The sequence below is a fragment of the Schistocerca gregaria genome, chromosome 2 (genome assembly GCF_023897955.1).
Source record: "Schistocerca gregaria isolate iqSchGreg1 chromosome 2, iqSchGreg1.2, whole genome shotgun sequence".
In the NCBI taxonomy this organism is placed as follows: Eukaryota; Metazoa; Arthropoda; class Insecta; order Orthoptera; family Acrididae; genus Schistocerca; species Schistocerca gregaria.
Genome location: NC_064921.1, coordinates 520942728 through 520969322, shown reverse-complemented (window position 1 = coordinate 520969322; position 26595 = coordinate 520942728). Strand labels below are relative to the sequence as shown.

The following is a 26595-nucleotide window of genomic DNA, read 5'->3' as shown; positions in this document are numbered from 1 at the left end:
TGTTTGGATTTATTCCTTTCATAATTAAAAATTATTGTTTACTAACTGTGCATTATTGCCTCATTCTGCTCCATGTTACATTATTATCAGGAAAATTGGTCATTAAACCGATTGTTCTAATGTGTATTTACAATTACGGTTTTTTTAATGTGTGAAGGTCTGCCCTCAGCTGAAGTTGGTAAAGCAAACATTCACCTAATTGTCGGTTATTATGCAGATTTCCGACGGAACTGATGAAAGATATAGCAACAATGATATTGAAATAACAGGTAATCATCGAGAGGTCTGCGGTTATCATCCTGTTCAGAGGTCAGTGAAACAGAAATTATGTGGCTGTAACTGAGGGCACCGACAATTAGTTATAGGAAACCTTGCATTAGTTTAATGTTATTTGAAGTCATGAATAAGATTCGTTGGAAGTCGCTTAGTGCTCTCTTTCTTAAATACTAGATCAAAAACATTACGCTTATTTACGTGCTATCAGTCAAGTTGCCTTAATAAAAACCCACGGTTGTTAACTGTATTACTTGTCTCACTGGGTTAAACTGTTAACATAGAAGTAGACGTCTCAATGAGTAGACTGTGACAGTATTTTAAATATTTAATACGCGAAATACCTTCCCATGGTTGGTTTCCAAACCGTGGAAAGAGTACTAGAACGCGCTGGTACAGAGTATCCCAGCAAGTGGATAAAGCGACTTCTGTGCGGCGTGCACGCTGTGACCCGGAAGTTGCACATGTGCAGGAGCACCGCACGCGTACAGAATTTCTGGACGACCCTGACTTAGATACATACAACGGTTTGAGAACTTGCATAAATTAGAGAACATTTATCAGTTTGTTACGCATAAATTTTATTTGCATGTGAACAGAGCACGACTTTGTGTGCGTTGACTGGTAGTTTACTCAAACACATTTGCAAATTTATATAGCATTTGCCTCGTAAGCACATAGGCAAAATATTGCAGACATTAGCTGTATAGTACAAGACTTCATAATTACGTGTGTCGATATTTTTCCAACATATAAAGTGGCTCATATCAGTGTGAAATTTACAGTTAAAAATTTGTGGTACATACGTATGAAAAGTAACTGGTCTTCCTTTCACATACTTCTCTTTACATGCAACAACAGTACTGCACAGTAGCTACCTAATAGTCAAACGTGCTGAAACGTTTATAAAACCAGGCGAATACGTGTAATATGTAAATTTGGCTATAACGGCAAAAAGTAGACAAGCAGAGTTAGCCCAGTTTGATGTTGATGTTGAGGGCATGCGCAGTAAGCTACGATTACTCCATAGATATATACACTCTATACGTGGCACTGCAGGAGTTGCTAAATAACGTGAGGTAGCCTCTCTACATATTCTCTACCTCTTTGAATCAGAGTGAAACATGAAGGCCAACTACATTTTCGTAATTTTCAACTGAGTGTTCAAAGGAAGTTCTGAACAAGTTTCACTCTGATTTATGTACTACATTTTCAAATATGGATCCCTGAAAAAGCAATCCGACGTAATATTCTTTACTAACATGGTAGAACCTCCGCAAGTGCAACAGAGGTTTCTGTGAAGTATCTCTTGACGAGCACCGATTAAATTTGAAGTACACATGCGACCAGAGATTACGTATGCAATGAACTTTGTGTTATAGGTTCGGTTTGCGCAGAGAAAATATGCTTGTCATCCATTATATTTATCACTTGATAAACTACTGAGCAATAAGCTGCGGTGGTGGAACTGAAGTTAGTCCAACTACATGTGACATACCGAGCGGCTGGCTGTTTGCGCGAGGGGGCTGATGTGTGCTGGAGTGTGCTGCCAGTCGGCCAGCAGGTCGGTCGAGGCGGCTGGGCTGTGGCGGAGACAGGTAGTGTGGCCTGGAAAAAGAGATCCAAGAAGCTACTCCAGGCGGTTGTATAAATGATTGTGCGCAACGGAAAATATTGAAAAATGAAGATTTGGCACTGTCTGACTACCCTCTGAAGCAGATCTTAGGATCTCTTAATGGTGATATTATTTCCTCCTTGTTGCTCTTTAACATATAAAGTTCGTAAATTAATGATTAAAGGAACTAGTAACTACAAAATGATAAATGTTGATACTGCTTATACATTTACTGTAGATTGAAACCCCATTTACATATTACAAATGTTTATAAATCAATGTCCAATGGACTTACAGAGACACAAATGAATTTCCTAAGTTAGATTACTGACCAATTGACCAAATCTGCCCCTTTTATGGCTACACGATCTAACATAAATAACGCAAGATGACTGACATCATCTACATACCAAACACTAGAAGACAATACTTTTAAAGATGGTCTGCAGTGGTGTGCAACCAAAGTGGAAATAAAACTTGCGTGATCACACCTGTTTAGCTTTATAGCGCTCTTAAGCCGAAGTAACTAGCAATATCACCGTATGTATCGCGTCCGGTGCGTCGGAGTGATGGTTCTCGTACACGTCTGCGACGATGGAAGAATTCCAGCCACAAAATAAAAAACTTTCAAACATTAGAACGGCAGAAGGTGGTCCTCTGACTAATATATTCTAATACTGTCTTCTCCTCTCTTTGTTCTACAGACAAGAAACGCGAGCTCCCAGCCACAAGGACAGAATTCAGATAACATCTCTACGTGAGTATAGACAGAGGAAGTGCTCTCAGTCACTGAACGCCGCTTACTCAACGACGGAGGCGAAGTCCAGAATCGTATAAGTTTGCAACAATACAATGCCAAACCGTTCCAACTATAAAATCTGAGAGCAAAGACAAAATCAGATACTAAGTGATCGTGAAACACGGGCGCTCAAAACGGAAGACCTCATTCTCTCCACCGCTGGCTTCCCAGAAAAGCTCGGCTCCCCTCCCTAGAAACTGCAGAAAGCGAATCATTATCTCGAAACCACGGAATATTCTGCCTCTCTACAGATTCTTCCGAACGCCGACCGTCCGTATTTTAGTCTTTTGTCGTTCAGCGCGGGAAGTTTACGAGGAAAGCCGAATTAGGAATTCATACAATGGTACGCTTCTCAGAGCAAAAATCCTCGGAAATAACCCAGCCTGTGTGATTTCCGAGGTCACGCTTCCTTGTTCCTCTCTGATGCGTCCCGGCTTAGTTACAACTCCGCCCGCGTGACCGCTATGGTCGCAGGTTCGAATCCTGCCTCGGGCATGGATGTGTGTGATGTCCTTAGATTAGTTAGGTTTAAGTAGTCCTAAGTTCTAGGGGACTAATGACCACAGATGTTAAGTCCCATAGTGCTCAGAGCCATAGGAACCATTTTTTAGAACACCACCCAGTCGCAACTCTATTGTGCTTCAGCGCTCAGGTGCCGCGACCGTCTGGCTAGGCCTACTTCCTGTGTGAAGCAGGACCAACACACCTGTGCGGGCTTTTCCAGCCAGGCCTGAGTTACGTCTGCCGTTTCATTTCCACTGGCGTTCCAACCCCTACTAGTATAAGCAATCACTCATTACGCCATTTTGATAATAAAGACACTCGATCACCTTTCATACAATAAGCGTTAACAACTATTTACAAGGTGTATGTGACAATGTCAGTCTTATTTAAATATTCATATATATTATGTACAACATATCAAATGATACCTACTTCCGGTTGTAAATCATGGCAAAGTATGTAGATGAGTGCTTGTAAGGTGCGAAATTATAGCCACCTTACAGAGTGACTAAGCTCGGGGAGCACTACGTGGACGGGAAATCCAACCGCGCGGGATACAGCAGACACAATGCCGGGGCCACAGGGAACGTGCTGGTTAACATAATTTGCCACAGCAACGCTCTCTGGCGGCAGCTATCGTCTACATCTGGCTTGGAAACTATGCAGTCTTCTTACGAAAATGTACACACGTAGTATTCCTAAGCTACCTCCATTAATACGTACAAAAAAAAATGGCTCTGAGCACTATGGGACTCAACTGCTGTGGTCATTAGTCCCCTAGAACTTAGAACTACTTAAACCTAACTAACCTAAGGACATCACACACATCCATGCCCGAGGCAGGATTCGAACCTGCGACCGTAGCAGCATTAATACGTACATTTACTCTCTTGTCCATATGCTAGTCATGTGGTCCTGACTGTAGTATTCAGAAATAAATACTTCAATATTCGTTAACACGTTCTAAGACAAAAAGGAAAGTTCCATGTCAGTAAGGACATCAACTTATAAAACATAGAAACAAACAGACTAATTCTTGAGAAAGAGAGAGCACACTTATATTTACATAACATCGAATATAACAGAATATATTTTTATTAATTTAATAAGGAAGTCCCAAAAACCTTTAAGAACCACCAAAAACGCAAAGAAATTAGGATACAGAAGGACGAGAACCCATTATATGTTGTTTCGTAACTCGGAATCTCTATCGATCGCACTATATAGAACTGCTGCAACAAATGGAATTTTATTTTGTATTACGATCTTTTTTTCATTTTTTTTACACTTCAAGTTCCGTAGGACCAAATTGAGGAGCAAATCTCCAAGGTCATGGAACGTGTCAGTACATGAAATTACAACATAAAAGTAGCAACAGATAAAAATAAAATGTTTATGAATCCGAAAATAGTCAGTCCATAAGTTTAAGTAAATGCAATCAACAATACAACAAGAATCAGCTTAATTTTTCAAAGAAGTCCTCGACAGAATAGATGGAGTGACCCATGAGGAAACTCATCAGTTTCGATTTGAAAGCGCGTGAATTACTGCTAAGATTTTTGAACTGAAAATAGATGCAGAGGTATACTGGACACCTTTCTGCACAAGAGTTAAAGAAGTCAGATCCAAATGCAGGTTTGATTTCTGCCGAGTATTAACTGAGTAAAATGTGCTTATTCTTGGGAATAAGCTAATATTGTTAAGAAGAATATATATATTGAGAGGCCAATGCCAAAATATACAGACTCGTGAACAGGGGTGGACAAGAGGTTCGTGGACTTACACCGCTTATTGCCCGAACCGCCCGTTTCTGAGCCAAAAATATCCTAGAATGGAAGAGTTACCATAAAATATAATACCATACGACATAAGGGAATGAAAATAAGCAAAGCTGACTAATTTTATGTCGACGATTACTTACTTCCGATACCGTTCGCATAGTAAAAATGGCAGCCTTAAGTCTTTGAGGAAGGTCCTGAACATGGGCTTTCCACGACAGTGTACTATCTATCTGAACACCTAGAAATTTGAACTGTTCAGTTTCACTAATCATATGCCCATTATGTGAAATAAAAACGCCAGTTTTTGTTGTATTGTGTCTTAGAAACTGTAAAAACTGAGACTTACTGTGATTTAGCGTTAGTTTATTTTCTACAAGCCATGAACTTAGGTCATGAACTGCGCTATTTGAAACCGAGCCAATGTTGCACACAACATTCTTTACTACCAAGCAGTGTCATCAGCAAACAGAAATAATTTAGAGTTACCGGTACTACTAGAGGGCATATCATTTATATAAATAAGAAACAGGAGTGGCTCCAACACTGATCCCTGGGGCACCCTCCACTTGACCGCATCCCCCTCAGCCCCACACCATAGACATTCTCAAGGCTGCGAATAATGACATTTTGCTGCCTGTTGATAAAGTAAGAGGTGAACCAGTTGTGAGCTACTCCCCGTATTCCGTAATGGTCCAACTCCTGGAGCAATATTTTGTGAGCAACACAATTAAACGCCTCACTTAAATAAAAATATATGCCTAGCGTTCGAAACCTTTTGTTTAACCCATCTAGTACCTCACAAAGAAAAGAGAATATAGCATTTTCAGTTGTTAAGCGACTTCTAAAGCTGATCTGTACATTTGATAGCTAATCGTGTGATATAAAATGATCAGTTGTCCTTACACACACAGCCTTTTCAATAAATTTATCAAACACTGGAGTCATAGAAATAGGTCTAAAATTGTCAACATTATCCCTTTCTCCCTTTCTATAAAGCTGCTTTACTACTCAGTACTTTAATCGTTCAGGAAACTAACCATTCCTAAAGGAAAAATGACGGATTTAATCGTCAATATGCTTAATTATAACAAATCCTACCAAAAGCGACCTATTTTCGATGAATATTCAATGTGTTCTTGTGTTAAAATTGTGTACTTTCATAAAATGAGAGTTATAATATGGAAAAAGTACTGCTAAATACGAAAATACCACCAATATGACGTTCCCGTCACTTTATTATAACAAACCCTCCGAATAACGATGCGTTTTCATGAGATCCTCAATGTACTGGTGATTAGAAATAGTCATTGGATGTAAGGTATGTATACAAAATCCAACAAATGTGGGCGCCACCTAAAAGTGACAAATACAGTGTAGCACGTACAGTATAGCATGCCGCAAGTTCCGCTGGTGACATAGAGAGCTTTCTTGCTTCTTATTGGCTCAACTTTTCGTAGTACATGCCGAAATATCGTGTGGCATACATACTTTGCGTTTCAAGTGTGGTAAAGGCTTCTCAACGTCAAAAAACAGGAAGTGATGTCACAAAACTTGTACAGCTCCACATGAACAGTAGTTAACTCATTCCATTTGAGGTCGGCTTTACGTGACAGTGATCACAGATAACTCACACCTACATTCTTTGCCTTACAGCTGCTGAAAGTAATTATCTTATATTTAATTATAATAATTCGTACCAATACTAATACTTTTTCAAGAGATCCTCAACATGCTCGTGTTTTGAAAAAGCATGTATTCATAGGAAGCTATAATATAAAATCCATCAAATATGATCGTAAACTAAAACGACGACGACGACGACGATGATGATGATGATGTTTGGTTTGTGGGGCGCTCAACTGCGCGGACATCAGCGCCCGTACAAAGTCCAAAATTTTACACAGTCCAGTTCTTTTACACAGCCCAATCTAGGCACAGTCACAAATGATGATGATGATGATGAAATGATGAAGGCAACACAAACACTCATTGCCCGGGCAGAGAACTAAAAACAACGAAACCCAATACGGCGCCTCCCGCTTCTCAGACCATGAAAGTCCCCAGCAATCGAAGTTGTACACGTACACACCACTGTAGCGTTACAGAGAGGTGTTACAACAGACATCAGTCTCCTGCTCTGTTAGCGGGCAGAATGGCCAGTATCGTCCACAGCCGGTTGAAAAGAGAATGAATACTGGCGTCTCTATCGGCTTCGCCTTCGATACTGCCAACCCGCATCGCGTCCATACTTGGCAGGTTATCGTCAGGTCAACCTTGAGTTCAGTCTGGTTTCTGCGCTATCCGTCTGAGCCCCCAGAGGGCCTCCCGTTAACCAGCCAGAGGGTGTAGCAATAGCGATCGCTCCAGACGTGCGCCTCTTGCTGCATCCGTTCCAACTTCGGTAGCCAATACCAAAATTGTAACCAACTGCCCTCGAGGAGCCGGCTGGAGCCAGAACGCAAAAGTACGACATGGAACAGCCGCCTGACAAACTTTAGTGGCAGATGACTGCTAAGAACCATCATACGAAATGATGCAGTAACTGTTGTCCCCGATGAACCCAGTATATACCTACGAAGCAGAGGACTTCGTCATCATAAAAGGGATCCACCCTGGCGCAAACGCGACCTCGATAAGGAAAATGTCCTCCGAGCATGTACCAGTTGCCTTTACCATCGATCTGAACGGAATCGAAAACGAACATAGAGGCATAAACTGGAGAACCTACAAGGACACTCTGGAAGATACACCACGCAGCCCTGCCGCAGCTGCCGTCACCCCCCAGGAAAGAGAACAAGAAAGGGACAACTACAGGCAACTTCCACAAGTAGTGCTCGACAAAGCAAGGAGCAAAAACCATCTGATAAGAGAGTGGCAAGAAACAAGACTCCCTGCCACAAAGAGGGAAATAAACAGACTCCAACGCTAAATAAAGTATGAAGGACAAGAGCACAAACAGAGAGTGGGTAGATCAGGTCGCCACACTAAATCTACTGGACCAATCTTCGTGGAAGGCAATAAAACATTTGCTGAACAAAACGATACAAAACCGCCGTTAACTGTTGGAAACGACATATCCTGCTAACCAGGCTCCAAGGCCAACGCGTTGGCGGACGCGTTCGTACAAAACTTCCAGCCAATGAACGATCCAACAGACCCAGAACACTTCGCCCTCCTAACAGAAAGGCTCCCAGTATGCCTCGAAAATCGTGCAGAATAAGATGTCATTGATTCAGAAGCGGACATGCGACCATCCACCAACTACTAAGGCTGATCGAAGAAGCATTGGACACCATCGAGCGAATAGAATACTTTGCTGCCGTGTTTCTGGACGTCTCACGAGCTTTAGACTCTGTGTGGGACGAGTACGCCCTGTACAAACTTTTAGTGCAGGGATACCCATGTCACACGTAACGCTCCAGAAAAACTACCTGAGAGGCAGGACATTCCATATCAGAGCCCAGTCCACAAAAGGACATATCAGTGCAGGAGTACTATAGGGCAGTGTCCTCAGATCACTCCTGCTGTAAGGTAGCTATAATTTCGCACCTTACGAGCACTCATCTACATACTTTTCCGTGATCTACAACCACAATTAGGTATCATTTGATAGGTTGTACATATTTTTTGAATATTTAAATAAGACTGACATTGTCACAGACACCTTGTAAATAGCTGTTAACGCTTTTGCATTCAAGGTGATGGAATGTCTTTATTATCAAAACGGCATAATGAATGATTGCCTATACTAGTAGAGATTGGAACGCCAGTGGAGATGAAACGGCGGCGGGACTCAAGCCCTGGGTGGAAAAAAAGCCTGCACAGGTGTGTTGGTCCTGCTTAACACAGGAAGTAGCCCTAGCCGGACGGTTGGAGCACCTGAATGCTGAAGCACAACTGGGTGGCGGCTGGCCGATGTTGTAGCTAGGCCATAAGGATGACCGGAAACTCTGAAAATATTGGACGCAGCAGAGAGGAACATGGAAGCGTTACCTCGGAAATTACGCAGGCTGGGTTATTTCGGAGGATTTTTACTCTGAGAAGCGTACCATTGTATGATTTCCTAATTAACGGGGATAGTTATTTCCTCGCAAACTATCCGCGCTGGACGACAAAAGAGTAAAATATGAGTGGTAGAGGCGTTTGGGAGAATCTGTAGAGAGGGAGAATATTCCGTGGTTTCGAGAATTTGATTCGCCTTCTGCAGTTACGAGGGAGGGAAGCCAGCGCTGGAGAGAATGTCTTCCGTTTTGAGCGCCCGTGTCTGACGGTCGCTCACTATCAGCTTTGTTGGTAGAGATGGACTTGCGGAGATTTTATAGTTAGAACGTTTAGGCACTGTACTGTTGCGAACTTATACAATTCTGGACTTCGCCTCCGGGTTGGAAGTCGTCGTTGAGTACGCAGCGTTCAGTGATTGAGAGCACTTCTTCTGCCTATACTTACGTCGAGACGTTGTTTGAACTCCATCCTTGTGGCTGGGAGTTCGCGTTTCTCGTCTTTTGAACACAGAGAGGAGAAGACAGTATTAGACTATATTAGTCAGAGGACCACCTTCTGCCGTCCTAGTGTTTGAAAGAATTTTATTTTGTGGCTGGAGTTCTTCCATCGACGCAGACGTGTACGAGAACCATCACTCCGACGCACCGGACGCAGTACATACGGCGATATTGCTAATTGCTTCGTCTTGTTAGGGATATAAAGCTAAACAGCTGTGATCACGTTAGTTTATTTTCACTGCGGTTCCACAACACCGTAGATCACCTTTGAAGGTAGTGTCTTTTAGTGTTTGGTACATTGATGATGTCAATCATTTCGCGTTATTTATTTTACATCGCATGGCCATAAACAGTTGAACAACTGATCAGAAATTTTAGTTAGGAAATATAGACATTCGTAATAAAGGTTTGTTTTTTAATCTACAATAAATGTATAATAAGAAACAACGTTTATCACTTAGTAGCATTAGTTGCCTTAATCATTCATTTAAGCTGAGGTTGTAATTTATATGTTAAAGAGCATTAAGATATCCTAAGATCTGCTTCAGGGGATAGTCAGACAGGGCCAAATCATCATTGTGGCGTTCAATATTTTTCCGTTGCTCGCATGCAGTTTACACCCGCCTGAAGTAGCATCTTGGGCTGCACATCATGTACACAGCCGACACACCAACAATAAAGAGAGCACACCTGCCCGTATGTGTAGACGACACTGCACCCGAATGAACGTCAATGAAAAGGAATGTTTGTGTGCGTGAAGTGGTGTATATACTCCCCTTGGAAATGCCCCACTAGATCATAGCTACTTTAAGAACCAACAAATCTTAGAATCACTCATCCCATCACACAGAACAGACAGCGAAATTGCCCGCTGTAGACCTACCGAAAATTGTAAAGCTGAAAGGTAAAAAAGGCGCCTCATGCACATCCTAGTCTAAGTACACAACGTTTCGGACAAACTCCCTTCCCTCCCCCCCCCCCCCCCCCTAGTTATTAGTTAGAATAAGAAACCTCACTCAAAGAATCACTCGTACCCATCAAACAATACAGACAGCGAAATTGTCCGCTATAGACCGTCCGAAAATTATAAAGCCAAAGCCTTGAAGGATATCTCACGAACATCCACAAGCGTCACATTACCACTACTCGTCACCATGACATTATCACACACAAAAAAAGAAATCAATTTAAAGATCACAGAACTTGATGACCGCTGTATTTAGTAGCACCCAAAGAAACAATCCAACAGTAAGTATAAATCATCGATGTATCCACAAACCGTATGAATATATTTCCATGCATGTAAATTCTATATTAGAAGACGAAGCATCAATGCTAAAACACCTCACATCCACCAAAGACAACAGAGAAGTCTTCGCTGATGTACTGCAGCAGGCTAGAGCCAGTTCCGCCTTCGCCAACCAGCGACTTACGTACTATCATCGTTTGGACACCGTCTCGGATTGGTCGTCGCCTTCGCTACTCGGACGGCTGCGCTCCCGCGAGTTGTGCTCAGAGCCTTGCTGTTTTGTGCCGTGGACAGGTCATTCTGCGCATGAGACAGAACTTTGAATACATACTTTGTTTTAAAGATGTCATTGGTCAAAATAACGTAATATACCCTCTCAAGGATCTATTTCGTTTCGCAGAAGGACAATCGTTTGTGACGAACTTTTCCTTCACATTACTAAGAAGAATTTATGGAGAACGTTTATTTTCTTTTGTTGTTTATTTTCTTTCGTCGAAACAGCAGACTGTGTTCGAAATTTACCTGTTCAAATGAACAGAATTTTATTACATATACCTGCGATCTTGTGGAAGTATTCAGAGTGAGGAATACTTCAAATTCTATTTTTTTATTTTTTTTTAAGTATGTAAGATGCCTTACAGACATGCTACGATTAAACCAGATACATCGGAGAAATTCTGGCAATGAGAAGAATTTATTGCAACTTCAAGATTAATTCTAAGCCTAATACTTTAAAAGTACTACTTTTATGTGCTACTTTAACAATCAGACTTGTGTATTAATAATTAAAGGAAATTTTACTAAATTTATGTTCAAATTGTGCCATCGCTACGAATTCTCCACACATAAAAGTAACAAAAAAAACAACATGAGCGTCCCAGATCATTATCTGATGTTCCCAACCATATCTCTACTATTTAGGAAATATTTATAATTTAAAGTTGAGTTAAAACATGTTGCAGTGTGGGATGTGGGCAAGCACTTACGTAATTTGTTCATACCTTTGCTAGCACCGGGTACATGTTTTAATGGGAGGTCGCAAAGGGATCTGAATATATGTCAGATCGTATTGTGAGTATATGCACTGGGAACTTTAAAACTGGATGGTTGTCATTTCTTAAACGCTTAACTTAAATATAACAGCAAAGACATCACGAACTGGATTTAAGCGCGAGCAGGTGGTTCAATGCCACTTAAATGTGATTTACAGAGTATCCATGTAGATGCAGAAGCATTTGTGAGGTTTTGGACTTCTGTCTGCAATCGTTCACAGTGATAGGTTCGCAGGCATAGCGCCACTTTGTTTGGATTAGCGTTCGTTGGAGTTGAAAAATTCCTTGAAGGTAATTATTTGTGCACCAACACAAACTTTAATTATATGAGGTAGATGTGAATTGTAATATTTTGCGTAATTTATTCTTGATATTAGTGTGTGAATAGCTTTCAGATGTCTTGTTATTACAGTTATTTTTCTTAGTGACTGTGAGTGAGATTTTACACTATCGAACTTTAAGTATCTGCTACAGATTTCGAGAGTCACTGTGCTTTTGTATGAACTTTGTTCGTGCATAGTACTGCGTTCCGTTTTTTGCAGTGCATAGTTTTGTTCGGTCCGAAAACCTATGTGAAGCGTGCGTTATTATTCCACGCAATTTTATCAAGATATTTAATGTATTTTCAATTATTTTTAGTTCATGATTTCGATTAATTTCACTAACTCGTTCTGTTTATTATTTAAAGGTTTGGTAAGTGTGTTAAATAATTGGGCTTAAAACTGACGATGCACGACGCACGATCAACATCTTCTGACTTACCGTGAACCAAGTTATCAAACTTTCAGGTTCTGCATTGCATCCGCGCAAATACTAGTAAGTTATTTTAAACGGTAATGTGGTTGTAACTGCCCCAAGCTACATCTCAGAAACAGTATCGCGTCATCTGTACCCGATCGCTGACAAATGCGAAAATGGATGTTATTCTCTCGAAAAAAAAAACCACACAGGGAAACGAGACCACATCCCATAAGGCAACATAGTGTTAATGTGAGGAAAGAGACACGAAGTTGTGCATATGAACAATGAAAAACCTCTAATGCAATAAGTGTTCGTACACAAAATGTGATAAATCGATAAATGACTGTTATATTGTTCAAAGTAGTTGTACAGAAATAGTCGTTCCACAGGAACAATGCAAAGCGTCAGTACAGCGCTGCACAGACTCGCGAATTAAATGGTCATTTTATGAGATCGAAAATGAAAGTTAGAAAGTGTTTTATATGTGGTGTCGGTTCCTTCGGACGTGTGTATAAAACTCGTGATCCTGCTGCCACTATGAATCAAGACACAAAGGAATTAAATACATTAGCTGCCAAGGTGCATTGATTTAAATCAAAGGGGAAAGTTGAAACTCTGTGCGAGACCGGAATTCCAACCTGAGGCTCCTGCTTAATAGGGAGGTGGGCTGACCACTAAGCCATCCAGACACAATGGTCATTGTATCTACCGTGGCACTACAGATGTAGTGTGTGAGTAAGTTGAGAATCTGAGTCCGACAGGAGGAGGACTGGGGGTAATCCGTGCAGTTACGATGACCGCTGTGACTGGATGGCGTAGGGGTCAGTTCATCTGCCTGGTAAGCAGGAGAGACAGATTCGAATCCCGGTCCGGCAAAAATTTTCAACTTTCCCCTTTGATTTAAATCAGTGCACTCTGGCAGTTAATGTCTTCAAGGCCTTTGTGTCTTGATACAACACGTTCCTCTTGCTTGTTTGTGACAGAGTGAGAGAGATGTCGCAAGCCTTTGACATTCACAGATGGATACCTATACATGAACACTGCCACCAGTGTGTGCACGTGGATTCGAACGGATCACAAACGAATACTGAATTCCCACAACAAATCGAGCAACCAAGCGCCAATAGAAGCTATTCTGAATAAACACAACTAGGAAATATACGTGAAAAGCAAGAAAGATAATTGGATTGTGAATGAAATGCGCGGATAAAACCAACAGCGGGCGGCAGTCTCTCGCAGTTTTACCATATGACCTTCTGAGACAATGGAACAGTCGCTTCCATCCACGCAAAGCAAGAATAGCACCAGAATCAAGTGTCCACCTGAAAGCCAGACACAAACTGAGTTTCTTATTTCACAGTATGCTAGTTCAAACTAATCTTGTAGCTCTGTGTGTGACATTTATGCCTTATTTCAAGCCCACGTTCTATCACATTTTATCACACAGTGCATACAGGCTCACATTGCTGCCATGTTAACGAGCAGACAAGGTCAGTGGAAAGCCTTACGTCTCGAACGACAGAAGGACGATGAGCGTGAGAATTAAGCAAAGTCATGCATAAAAAGCTGTAATTTACCTATTAGCATTGGCACCAAACACGTAACTTTGTTTATTTATATTTACTGTTTAAATGTTTGTGTAGAACACCAACTATGTTGACGACATTATCGGCACTTACAGCTTTCTCATTATGATTTCAGTAACTCTAATTTCATACCGAAAGCTCAGTTAAAGATTTCATTTCATCTTATATACCATTGGTGGACTGCACCGAGTGAGCCTTCATTAAATATGAATTGTTAATTAAATTTGGGTCAGGAACATTTATGTGCAGTTTCTATATGTCAACAAACTCATGTGATCAAAGTTGTTAAACAGTATTATAAGTGATCATTAGATTCCGTGGTCTTTGATGCAAACTTTAATACTAGACTGGCTCTTAGAATAAGTTCATTATAATATACCGTTTCCTGATTTTGAGATTGAAGTAATAAAAGTTTAGCTGACATTACAGTATTTTGAACTTTCTTTATTGTAGTATCGAGATATTTCCACATGTTCCTCCAGAGATTCACTGTTTAATGCAAGCGTGTTAGATCTATGGCCAACGGAGAAGAAATCCAGAAGACAGCTGCAGAAGACGTGAAGTAAGCATACATCGCCCAACTCTCACTATCTCACTATCTGGGGATAATGCGTGTAGATCTGGAAAAAAAATAGAGTAGGAGGCATACACAGTGCAAGAATTATCAGGTCAGCTGGACGCCTAATAGCGAGGCGCAGGGATTATTGACATCTAGCGGTTGAGACGGTAAGCTGATACCTATGTGGTTAAGGATGCAACAGTGACTGGGGGGCGCACTGCTTACTGGTATGCTTCAGGTTGCATTAAATGTTCATGCAGTGTTGTCAAAAAAACTGACTATTCACTTGTAAAAAAATAAGGATATAAATAATGTGTGGTTTATATTAAAGCTATCTTGTTCATATTATCGAATATTAATGTCAATAACTTTACTGTGATTTTGATTTCCAGGAAGATTAAGGTATTGCATAAATCTAATGTGCATTGCTTAATGTACACTGCATATATTGTGGTGTTGGAGATAAATGGAAACGGGATGCTACAAAAACTTCAATTCATGACCAGCCTCTGGATCGACAGCTAACTTCGCACTTACGACAAACAACAAGCAAATGGATGCATGACGCCGCTGCATTGTGAATGTAACCAAACAAACTTCGGGCACTATGCATATAAAACTGTGAATATAAATAAAATATTTTGACTGTAGAAAATAAACTAACTCTAAATCACAATAAGACTCCGTTTTTACAGTTTCTAACACACAATTCAAAATAACCTGGCGTTATAATTTCACAGAATGGCCATATGATTAGTGAACTGAACAGTTCAAATTTCATGGTGTTCAGATAGATAGTAAATTGTTGTTGAAAGCCCATGTTCAGGATCTTGTTCAAAGGCTTAATGCTGCCATTTTTGCTATTAGTCCGGTTTCGGAAGTAAGTAATCGTTTGACACGAAAATTAGTCTACTTTGCTTATTTTCATTCTCTTATGTCGTATGGTATTATATTTTGGGGTAACTCTTCCCATTCTAAAAGTATATTTTTGGCTCATAAACGGGCGGTTTGGGCAATAAGTGGTGTAAGTTCACGAACCTCTTGTCGACCCCTGTCCGCGAGTGTGGGTATTTTGACATTGGCTTTTCAAAATATATATCCCTTACTGTCACTTCACAATATTAGCTTACTCACAAGAATAAGCAGCTTTACCTCAGTTAATACTCGGCAGAAATCAAACCTGAATTTGGATATGACTTCCTTAACTCTTGTGCAGAAAGGTGTGTAGTATACTGCTGCTTCTATTTTGAGTAAGCTACCACAAGAATTCAAAAATCTTAGCAGTAATCCACGCGCTTTGAAATCGAAACTGAAGAGTTTCCCCATGGGTCACTCCTCCTATTCTGTCGAGGAATTCCTTGAAAAATTAAGCTGATTCTTGTTTTATTACTGACTGTGTTTACTTAAACTTATGGACTGACTTTTTTCAGGTTCATAAATATTTTATTTTTACCTGTTATTGCTTTTATGTTGCAATTTCTTGTACTGACACGTTCCATGACCTTGGAGATTTGCTCCTCAATTTGATCCTATGGAACTTGACGTATAAATAAATAAAAATAAATAAACGGAAGTGACAATATAAGCTCACCAGAGAAAATATTAATCACCCCATTACAAGACTGGAGTGCTGTACATACACGGAATGACAAACAAAGTGAAACACCAAGGAGGGGAAGGGGAAACGAAATAAAATTTCACGGAAGATGTGAGATGTTATTTCAGTTATTATGATACCGGATCAAGTTTACAAATAAGTTGGCAGCAAGAGCCCATTTATCAGTATGACGTTGTATCCCCTCTGCCCTCAACGCATGGACTAAATCGGTTTGGAAGAATGTCGTAAAGCAGTTGTATCCTACCTGTATCACGAGGCAAACTAGACCACAGCTGTTGTAACAGGTCCTTGATATCTTGGGTAATGACACTGGGGTGGAATTGACATCAGAGCTGGTGCCACACATGTTCTATCGATGACAAGAACTGAGGATCTTTCTGGTCATGAGAGTACCGCAACATCACACAGAGAGTCCATGAATACGCGTGATACATGCGAACGAGCACTGTACTGCAGTATGAGGTCGTAGGATGCCAGTAAGGTTTTTTTGTGTTGCCCGACTTCCTTAAGTCACTACCAGCTGTGACATTAAGTCATACACGATTGTTTCCTTCGTCACGACACCCTGTGTATACTGTTGTGCTGTTCCGAAACATTGAAAGAATGGGACCTCTCGTAAGTTATTACTGTACTCGCAAACGATGGTCATCCAGTGTAGGGCAGAAACGCGATTTTTCACTGACCACAATGCAACCCCATTCGCCAACAGTCCACGCTTCTCGATCGTGACATCGCTCCAATTCCAGCCGTCTTTGTTGTGGTGTTGATAGCAGCGTATGCGTAGTACGGTAATTCCCAACCCCGGCTGCTGGTAGTCTCCGACCAACGGTGTGGGACGAGACAGAATGTTGCAGGGAATACATTACTTTTTCTCAAATGGTAAGCGTAGGCGAGAAGGACTTAACGGCGTGCTTACTGCACAACAGGGTGACCCTCCTTTGGGGTGGGCAGGTGTGTTCGACAGAGGGTTTGACATCGAGTACGCCTGTCCCCACGTTTCCATGCAATCTTGCGTTGGGCCACTGTCACATTCAAATGCCCCACATATCTAGATACAGCACAATTCGGCCAGCCAGTCAGAGGGAGACACGCAATGAGGCCACTATCAAAATCCGGCAGGTGTTCGTAATGCTGTTTCACATGGGTACGTTGAATCTACATATCCCTTAAAGTAACACTTTTCGCATCTCTTATATACACCATACCAGGGTTGGTAACAACACTAAACACGAACATCACTAGTGCATGCTGGTGGCTACTCTATGTCACAGAGAGTTGCAACTCTAATCGTTTGTATTACAACCGATAGCATGTGCGTGTATGAAGTTACAACGTTATCCAGTTACTTATTTTGAGTGCTTAACTTTTTTTGTCAGTGACTACAGTTTGTAACTGAAACCAGGTCATATAAGCCTCTGTCGCTGATGTAAGAAAAAAATGACTCTGAGCACTATGGGACTTAACATCTATGGTCATCAGTCCCCTAGACCTTAGAACTACTTAAACCTAACTAACCTAAGGACAACATACAACACCCAACCATCACGAGGCAGAGAAAATCCCTGACCCCGCCGGGAATCGAACCTGGGAACCCGGGCACGGGAAGCGAGAACGCTACCTCACGACCACGAGATGCCGGCGCTGGTGTAAGATACGGCAGCGAATGAGCCAATTAGGTGTAGGGAATCAGCGTTCTAAGATGGGTCGACGTAAGAAATAAAATATTCACTGAGAGTAGGTATAGTGTTTGGATGTGCCCATGACCACACCACTGATGTAATTGCCCAATGTGTTGATGCACCAACGTAGACTGTCTAATGAGTCTTCAAAAAATGGAGTTCCGCGACTGTGGTACCACTCGCAGTCATGTAACATGACATAAAAACTGTGATCGTAAAAAGATCCTAATCGACACAGACGAGCGTCACGCCTTGCCAATGACTGTTGGTTTCAAACCTGACAGTTATTGCTGCCTCCGGTGAATACAGTGACCATCTTAACCAATTTACAAGTTAACATTGCAGAGGGAATTGCTTACAATGGATATTTGGAGGTATGTTTGAGCTGTTATTGGTACTAGAGGTCTGTGTATTAAATTTTGCTCCGTATATATTCTCGAATCACCTACGAAAGAAAAAAAATGGATTCTTTCTACTATAATGTATACGCACAAAAAGTAAAATTTCGTTGGTTTGCCATTGGAGCAAACGTCAGCGTTGCTTTTGTTTAATTTGCGTATGGGTCTTGGGAAGAATGCCTGTATGCGCTCTGTTACTAGTATTCTCTTGCCTCCGTGGTCAGCACGTAAGCTATTCTATGCGGTTTATAGTATACTGCTAGATCCTTCATTAAGTACCGTTTCTCGAAACGCTGTAAGGAGGCTTCCACGGGATAACGGTCGTCATTCTTCAGGAGCCCGGCATTTCAGGATTTTCCGCATTCACACGATGCTCTCCCGTTAGTCAATCAAACAAGGTCATTCCTGCTGCCCTTTTTATATACCTTCAAAATGGCCTGTTGTTCCTTCTTGATTCGGCTCCTACTTATTTGAGCAACATTTTAAGAAAGAATCCACGAAGATATTGTAAGTAGTCTGCTTTGTAGGCTGACTGCATTTTCCCACTATTCTATCAATGAACATAAGTCTACCACCTGCTTTATTTACGATTGAGACTGTGTGATCATCCCATTTCACATACAAATTGTTACACTCACGTATTTGTATAAGTTGACTGACTCCAGTTGTGAATCACTGATATTGCCGACTGCGTTTCTGGAGCACACAGTTTTACATTTCTATTCACTCAAAGCATGTTTGTAATATCTGCACCACTTTAAAATTTTATTAGGTTTCACCTGGATAACTGTTCGTTTCTTTTCAAATTATGCTTCACTATACGAGGGGCGTTTGAAAAGTCCGTGCAAAATCCGAGAGATGGCACTACCGGTGCGTATCGAGATCATGTTTAGTTAGTAGCATCTTTGGATAGAACGCACACCAAGTTTCAGCCATATTGGTCTATTTCTTTGTCTTTGGCATGCGTGTGAATCAAGGAAGTCGAGTGATTGTCAAAAAATGCACTAAGAAGAATTTCGTGTGGTGATTAAACAGTACTTTAAGAAAGGCAAAACGCCTCAGAAGAGTAGCTTGATAAACATTACAGTGACTGCATCTTCGATTAGAACAGTTTATAAGTGATTTCAAAATTTCCGGAGTGGCGCCATATGAGCACAAGTGATACTGAACGTTCTGAACGCCCTGTGGAGGTTACGACTCCAGAAATCATTGATAAAATCCATGATATGACAGAAGAGTTAAGGTGCATGAGATTGCTAGTGCTGTGGACATATCGAATGAATGGGTACATAATATTTTGCATAAATATTTGGACATGAGAAAGCTATCCGCAAGATGGGTCCTGCGATTGCTCACACTTGACCAAAAACGGAATCGTGTGAAGTGTTGCAAGGAGAGTTCATAGCAGTTCAGGAAGAATCCGCAAGACTAAGTGTCGTTTCGTCACTGTGGATGGAACATGGTCACATTACTATACTCCTGAGACCAAACAACAGTCTAAACAATGGGTTACCAAGGGAGAATATGCACCAAAAAACGGCGAAGATCAGTTCTTTGGCTGGAAAGGTTATGGCGACTGTCTTTTGGGATTCGCAAGGGATAATCCTCATCGACTATCTGGAAAAGGGTAAAACTGTTACAGGTGCCTATTATTCATCGTTACTGGACCGTTTGAAAACCGAGCTGCAAGAAAAACGCCGGCGATTGGACCGAAAAAGTATTTTTCTATCACTACAATGCACCAGCACACACCTCAGCAGTTGTGGTCGCAAAATTAATGGAAAAAGGATTCCAGCTCGTTTCACATCCCCCCTATTCTCCAGACTTGGCTCCATCGGACTACTATTTGTTCCCCAATTTTAAGAAGTGGCTGGTGGGACAAAAGTCTTATTCAAACGAGGAGGTGATGGCAGTAACTAATAGTTATATTGCAGACTTGAACAATTCCTATTATTCAGAAGGGGTCAACAAATTAGAACAGCTTTGGGCAAAGTGTATAAGTCTAAAAGGAGACTATGTCGAAAAATAAAGAAAGGTTTACCCCAAACACATAAGTATTTTTTTTTATTTTTGCACAGACTTTTCAAACCCCATTTATATAATACAGTCCACCTCCTATGCTTGACAGCAACGTATAGTAACCACGCACAGGTGGCATTGGCAGCAGTAGCAGTGGAGGGTATGTAAAGCATGTTGGAGGGATGCAGAAAACGCTGCAGTCGTTGACTTAATGCTGAAACAGACCGATTTATCTGATGCGTAAAATGCGCATGATAGTTTGCTTTCGGGCCAAGGGTGGAAGCATTTCCGAAACGGCTAAGTTTGTAAACTGTTCGTGTGTCGCCGTCCTTAAAGTATACTGTGCATGGCAAAACGGTGCCAACCAAAACCGGCGCCGAGGCAACTATACTGCACCATGGGCCATAGATGACACTGGTGAACGAGGGCTGTGTAGATGTGTACCTGCGAAAAGACGCGCAGCTGCTCAGTAACTGACAGCCCAGCCAAACTATGGGGCTACCAGCAGTGTCTCCTCAACAACAATTTTGTAAACGTTGCTGCGCATGGACCTCCGCACCAGCCACCTAATTCATGTGTCAGTGCTACCTGCTGTTCATCGGCGACAAAGACTGGAATTTGCACACCAGTATAGTAACTGGACGTCCACTGACTGGTGACAGGTGGCTTACCCATGGGACAGAGGGCCATTGGCGTGTACAACGTGAAACGTCTGAAATCAAACACCCTGCAACAATCGTCGGAAGGGTCGAGGCCGGAGAGCATTCTCTTGGTGATCTCGTCATTCTGGAAACCGCAATGGATCAACACGAGTATACATCTCTCCTTGGGAGCCATGTCCACCCCTACATCCAATGTGTTTTTTCTCGACGCGATGGTATCTACCAGCAGGACAATGCAACAGGTTACATAGTTTTTAATAGCTGGTCACTTTAATGTGACCGAACAGTGTACAACATGAGCAGCAGAGGTCCTAATACACTTCCCTGGGGCACTTCTGGAGCTATGTCACTTTTGTTGATGTCCCTTCTCCCCAGATAATACGTTGCATCCTCAATACCAAGAAATTTTCAGTATGGCAGATACAAAAATTTTCTTTCGCAACTCATACGATCGTACATTAGATTAAAAATGTAGTTGTGACAATGAATCAACTGTCTTTTTTCATGTCACGAAACATTGCTTCCACCAGATTGCCTCGGTCCATGACTCTCATGATATGTGAGAAAACCGTGAGTTGCCTTTCGCGTGGTAGATGTTTTCGGAATACGTGCTAATTGGTGAGGAAGGGCACATTCCATTGAGATCAGAATATATTTCAAGATTTTATAGCAGATAAATATCAGTGATACTGTTTGGTAATTTTATGGGTTACTTCTGCTGCCCTTCTTGCATACTGGTGCGACCTGAGCTTTCTTCCAAAACCAGTTACAGATATTGTGTAGAGTCTGAAAGGTATTCCAATGGGTCCTTGTTTAATATAAACGCTTTCAGCCGTTACTCAACGCCACAGATACTAATACGGACATCCTCACCTTTCAGAGATTCAGAAATTAAACTGATACTTCGGTATCTTTCTTTTTAAAGGAATATTTGTAAATGTAGTTCACCATTTCTGATTTTGCTTTCCTGCCCTAAATTTTAGTTTATGTTTCAACCATAAGTCTCTCGACACTAACTCCAGTGCGACTGACTGACTTTATATACAGGAGCAGAATTCCTTTGGGCTCTGTGTGTGAGCTTTCGGTAAGATTCTGCAATGGCACGAGTTGAAGGCTTCGTGAATTGTCCATTTGACAGCCAAGCACATTTCATTCAGTATTTCTCAAGCTGCAGCACTATGCAGTGGTTGTTGCTTTTTAAAAGTTCATTTACAGTGACTGTACACCAAGGAGGGCACCTCCCATCATAAACTGTTCCGCTAGGTACATAGCTATCTGTCAACTACTTGGCCTTCTTCTGAAACTGAACCACACTCTTACGTGCTCATACCCAGAGCTAAATGTTTAGACTTCCTTACTCAAATATGATATTACTTTATTCCGAGAATGTAAATATTTTTTATCATTTGTAATCGTGACCTTAACAACAGTGATAGGGTAAAGCTAGTATTCGAGTTTCTCCAGATACAATTGGCAACAGAGGAGGATGAACTAGTCGAAAGACTTTATAATGGGGCGAGGCTCCTTCCATAAGTATAAAAAATGTACAGATGTGTGTGACAACACACCCACCCATGACCGATGGAGGACTCGAACCTCCGGCAGGAGGAGCCGCTCAATCCGTGACATGGCACCTCAAACGGCGCGGCCACTCCGCGCGATCCGTAAGTAACACTAAGGCGATTGGACACTAGCAACTTCAGACTGACGACGACTCATTCGATCGAAAAGTCGGATTCATGATAAAATGACTCATAAAATTTATATCTGCGTGTGAAACGCACTCTTCCGGCTTTGTAGAGAATAGTGGGACCCTAAAAAGTTCGTGTTACGGCCATAGCACGACGTCATACGATAGCTGTGGATGGCGAAATGCGTCTTTATGGTGGGCCACCACTGAAGTTCATATAAAAGACAAAGGGAGATATTATGTTATTATATCGTCCCGTGTTTGTTTGGTATAAAGTCAGTGTAGAGGAGAGATGTGTCACAGTCTTAGATTCTGGTTGTGTTATGTTCAAATGAACAAATTTTGAGTATTGGCTCTATAGTTTGAACAAGATTTGTCTGATCGTGAATTAGAGTTTGTTGCGATAAAAGAAAAAAATGTTTTAGCTTTCATTGAGAAGTGTCATTACGTTGTATTTTGAAATGTCCTTCTCTTTATATAATCTTGTTGAAGTTTGTTGCCAGCAGCTGTAGCCGAGCGGTTCTAGGCGCTTCAGTCTGGAACCACACGGTCGCTACGGTCGCAGGTTCGAATCCTGCCTCGGGCATGGATGTGGGTGATGTTCTTAGGTTAGTTAGGTTTAAGTAGTTCTAAGTCTTGGGGCCTGATGACCACAGATGTCACGTCCCATTAGTGCTTAGAGCCATTTGAACCATTTTTGAAGTTTGCTTCAGTTACAAAATAAAGCTATATCGTGAGAAAATATTCTGTTCGTAAATGAAACTGCGTTGCTCAGACTTAATAATTTATAACAGGTTATAGATTCAGGCCATGACTAAATGAACAAAACACAGTTTAAGAAGAAAAAAAGGTTGATTCAATCCAGTATGTGTTTGTAGAATTATTTATTGAAACTAAATGTACGGTAAGAACATGGGTAGAAATGGAAATTATAAAATGAACATTGATAATCTTGAAGGGTCTGACGATTGGGCGAAATGGATATGGCACATCTTTATGGTGGTCCGTTCATATGAACTCGAGGACATTATTATCGGTACGCGTGTTGCCTCGGGAACCTACTAGTGAACAGAAGGTAGCTATGCAGAATTGCAAAAGAATGACGCGAAGACAGCAACTCTGATAGCTAAGCAAACCAATTGCTGAACTTATGTGATGTGCAAAAATGCAAAAGAAGTTTGGGACAAACGACGTGCGCGATTTGAACGTAGGAGCACGCAACGCTTGAACGTGTTATTTGAAATCTTTTTACGGGTCAAACGCGACGAAACAGAAGATATTAGCATACGTGTAGCTAAGCTGGAAAAGTTATTTGTAGATCTAAATAATGAATTAACGAAACATGAAGAGAGTACATCGTGCGGAGTAATATCAAAATATCTACGCAGGGAAATGGATACGATAATTTTAAATATCTCTGGAACACAACACCAGCAGAAAATCAGAGATTGAAATTATTTATTGAAATTTTTTTGCCACTGAATTACATGAGCAAAATGCAACAAACGTAACTGAATTTCCCGTTTCTAAAGCGCATAGGAATATACAGAAAGAGCGAGCAAAAGAAAAATTTCCTTGCAATAAATGAAAACAGTTAGGTCACAGGGCAGCAAAAGTGTCCACTGAACGTTCGTGACTGCAGTAGCGCTAGGAAAGGAAAGAAGGTGAGTGGTACCGCTGTATTTACTTCATGCGCCTTTTGTTTGTGACCTAGAAATTATACTGAGGTAAATAAACGGTACTGTGATACGGATGCTACGAAACATATGATGCCAAATAAACAGTATTTCGTTTAGTACAGCGAATTTGATGCACCTGAAGTAATTTCATTATGAAAACAAGATACTAATATGCGTACATTTGATCAAGGAACAGGCTACATCTAGAAAATGTGAAACAATGAGTAGTACACTGCTAGAATGGAAAATGTTTTATACGTGCCCGATGCAAATGCTCATTTACTCTCGGCCGGAGCAGCCTCATATAACGGCTACAATATAACGTTTGACAGTGGAAGTATTAGGATTCGGGAAAAGCAAGCGGCAACATCGTCGTGACAGACTATGTGGAAAATGAGCTGTACGTGTTGAATACGCTTGTTGTTTCGAACAGAAAGGAGTAATCAAGTGAACTTAGTGACATCTTCGGAAACATTACAGATGTACCACGAAAGATTCGGTCATCGAAATAAACAACACGTCAAGACCACATTGAAGAAGCTTAATACTAATGTAGAAAGTTCTGTCTTCAAGAAACTTAACGTCAATGTAGAAGGTTCTATCTTTAAGAAACTTAAAATCAATGTAGATGGTTGTAAGGATGAATTTAGTGATGATTGTGCTTTAGGAAAGATGCACAGACTACCATTCAGACAACGAGCAAATCGTTCCGCAATTACAAGCGAATTAATCCAAGCACGTGTCAATGGATCAATGAGTACAGAGTCGTTTGGAAGTGCTTTATATTATGTGTATTTTAAAGACGATTACAGTAATTTTTGTTGAATTTTGTTTTTGAAGCACAAAAATGAATTTTTAAGTGAAGCTCAAACCAAAGGACACGCTGTTAAACAGTTTAGATGTGAGGGAGGTAAAGAATTTAAGAGCAACAGAGTTAAGGAATTGCTCATAGACAAGGAAGCAGAATTGCTGATGCCTCCACACTATACTCGTCAACAAGATGGTGTGGCCGAACGTGAAAACAGAACAGTTATTGAAGATGCATGTTCGGTGCTGAATGCAAGAAAACTACCAAGATAATTCTGGGCAGTAGTTTGCAATACGGAAGTCTATATTTTAAATCTTGCTGGAAGGTCTTCGGTTCCAAAAAAATTTCCATATGAGCTGTGGTAAACCGACCAGTAGGAAAACTTGACTACCTCATAATTTTCGGGCACAGGTTTCTACGTTCGTGTAAACAAACATTTTTGTTCAAAGTTTAATGATAAGGCTGTTTTTGGACAATTTGTTACGTATGTCAACGACAAAGATGGATTTAGAGTCTGGATTCCTTCCAAAAAGAAAATGGTCTTGAGTCATGATGTAAGTTTTAAGCCAGATGTAGTTTGTAGTTTCTGCAGTGTTTATGTTACATTAGACATTCCTTGGCGGTTTGCTTCAAGAAAAAGTAGGAATAGTGAAGAAAAATTTAACGCACTTGATTCTGGTGGAAGTCAGGTATCAGATGACAATAACATAGACTCAACAGAATTCCTGAAGAAAGTTAGTACTGGCGAACATAAAGATCCAATCTGCTTTTCTGACTTATTCCAGTCAAATGAAAATGGAAAAAAAGGATACAAGCTACTAATGAAGAAACAGAGGCACCAACGAGAAACAATACGAGGGGGTTACTTCAACATCCCACGAACGGCACAGTATTGCAAAAACCTCTACGTTCCACGTCGAAAAAATTCAGCTGATGAAAGCACTCGCTTCAAAGCTCGATTAGTTTCTGAAAGGTGTAGTCAACAACAGGAACTGATTATGATGATGCAATAATCCTGTTGCACGTTAGAACGCCATTCGAGTTTTGCTAGCGGTAGTTGCTTCAAAGATGATGGTGTTGAAATAATTTGATGTGAAAACAGACTTTTTGAACGAAATACTTCAAGATGAAGTGTGTATGGAACAATCAGAATGCTTCGCAGATACTGTGTCCCCTATCGCGAAGCAACTGGATGTCTTAGGTATCTCTCAATAATAACTCGTCCCGATATAACTTTTGCAGTGAATAAAGTAACTCGAGCTATGGAAAAACCAGCTACTGGGGACTGGAATCGAGTGAAGCGCATATTCCGGCATGTGAAAGGTACATTAAATTATAGTACTATTTATGATAAAGAAGAAAATTTGAGAAGTTATTGTGATGC

At 41.0% G+C, this 26595-nt stretch overlaps 1 protein-coding gene across 1 annotated transcript in view; it reads left to right on the top strand.

Annotated features, from left to right (window-relative positions):
- Positions 1-25483, top strand: part of LOC126335865 (odorant receptor 43a-like) — a 97476-nt gene extending 71993 nt beyond the window's left edge. The window contains exon 5 of the mRNA XM_049999338.1: positions 25244-25483. Within this exon, the coding sequence (XP_049855295.1) occupies positions 25244-25483 (240 nt within the window). The remainder of the gene's footprint in view (positions 1-25243) is intronic.
- Positions 25484-26595: the final 1112 nt, after the last annotated feature.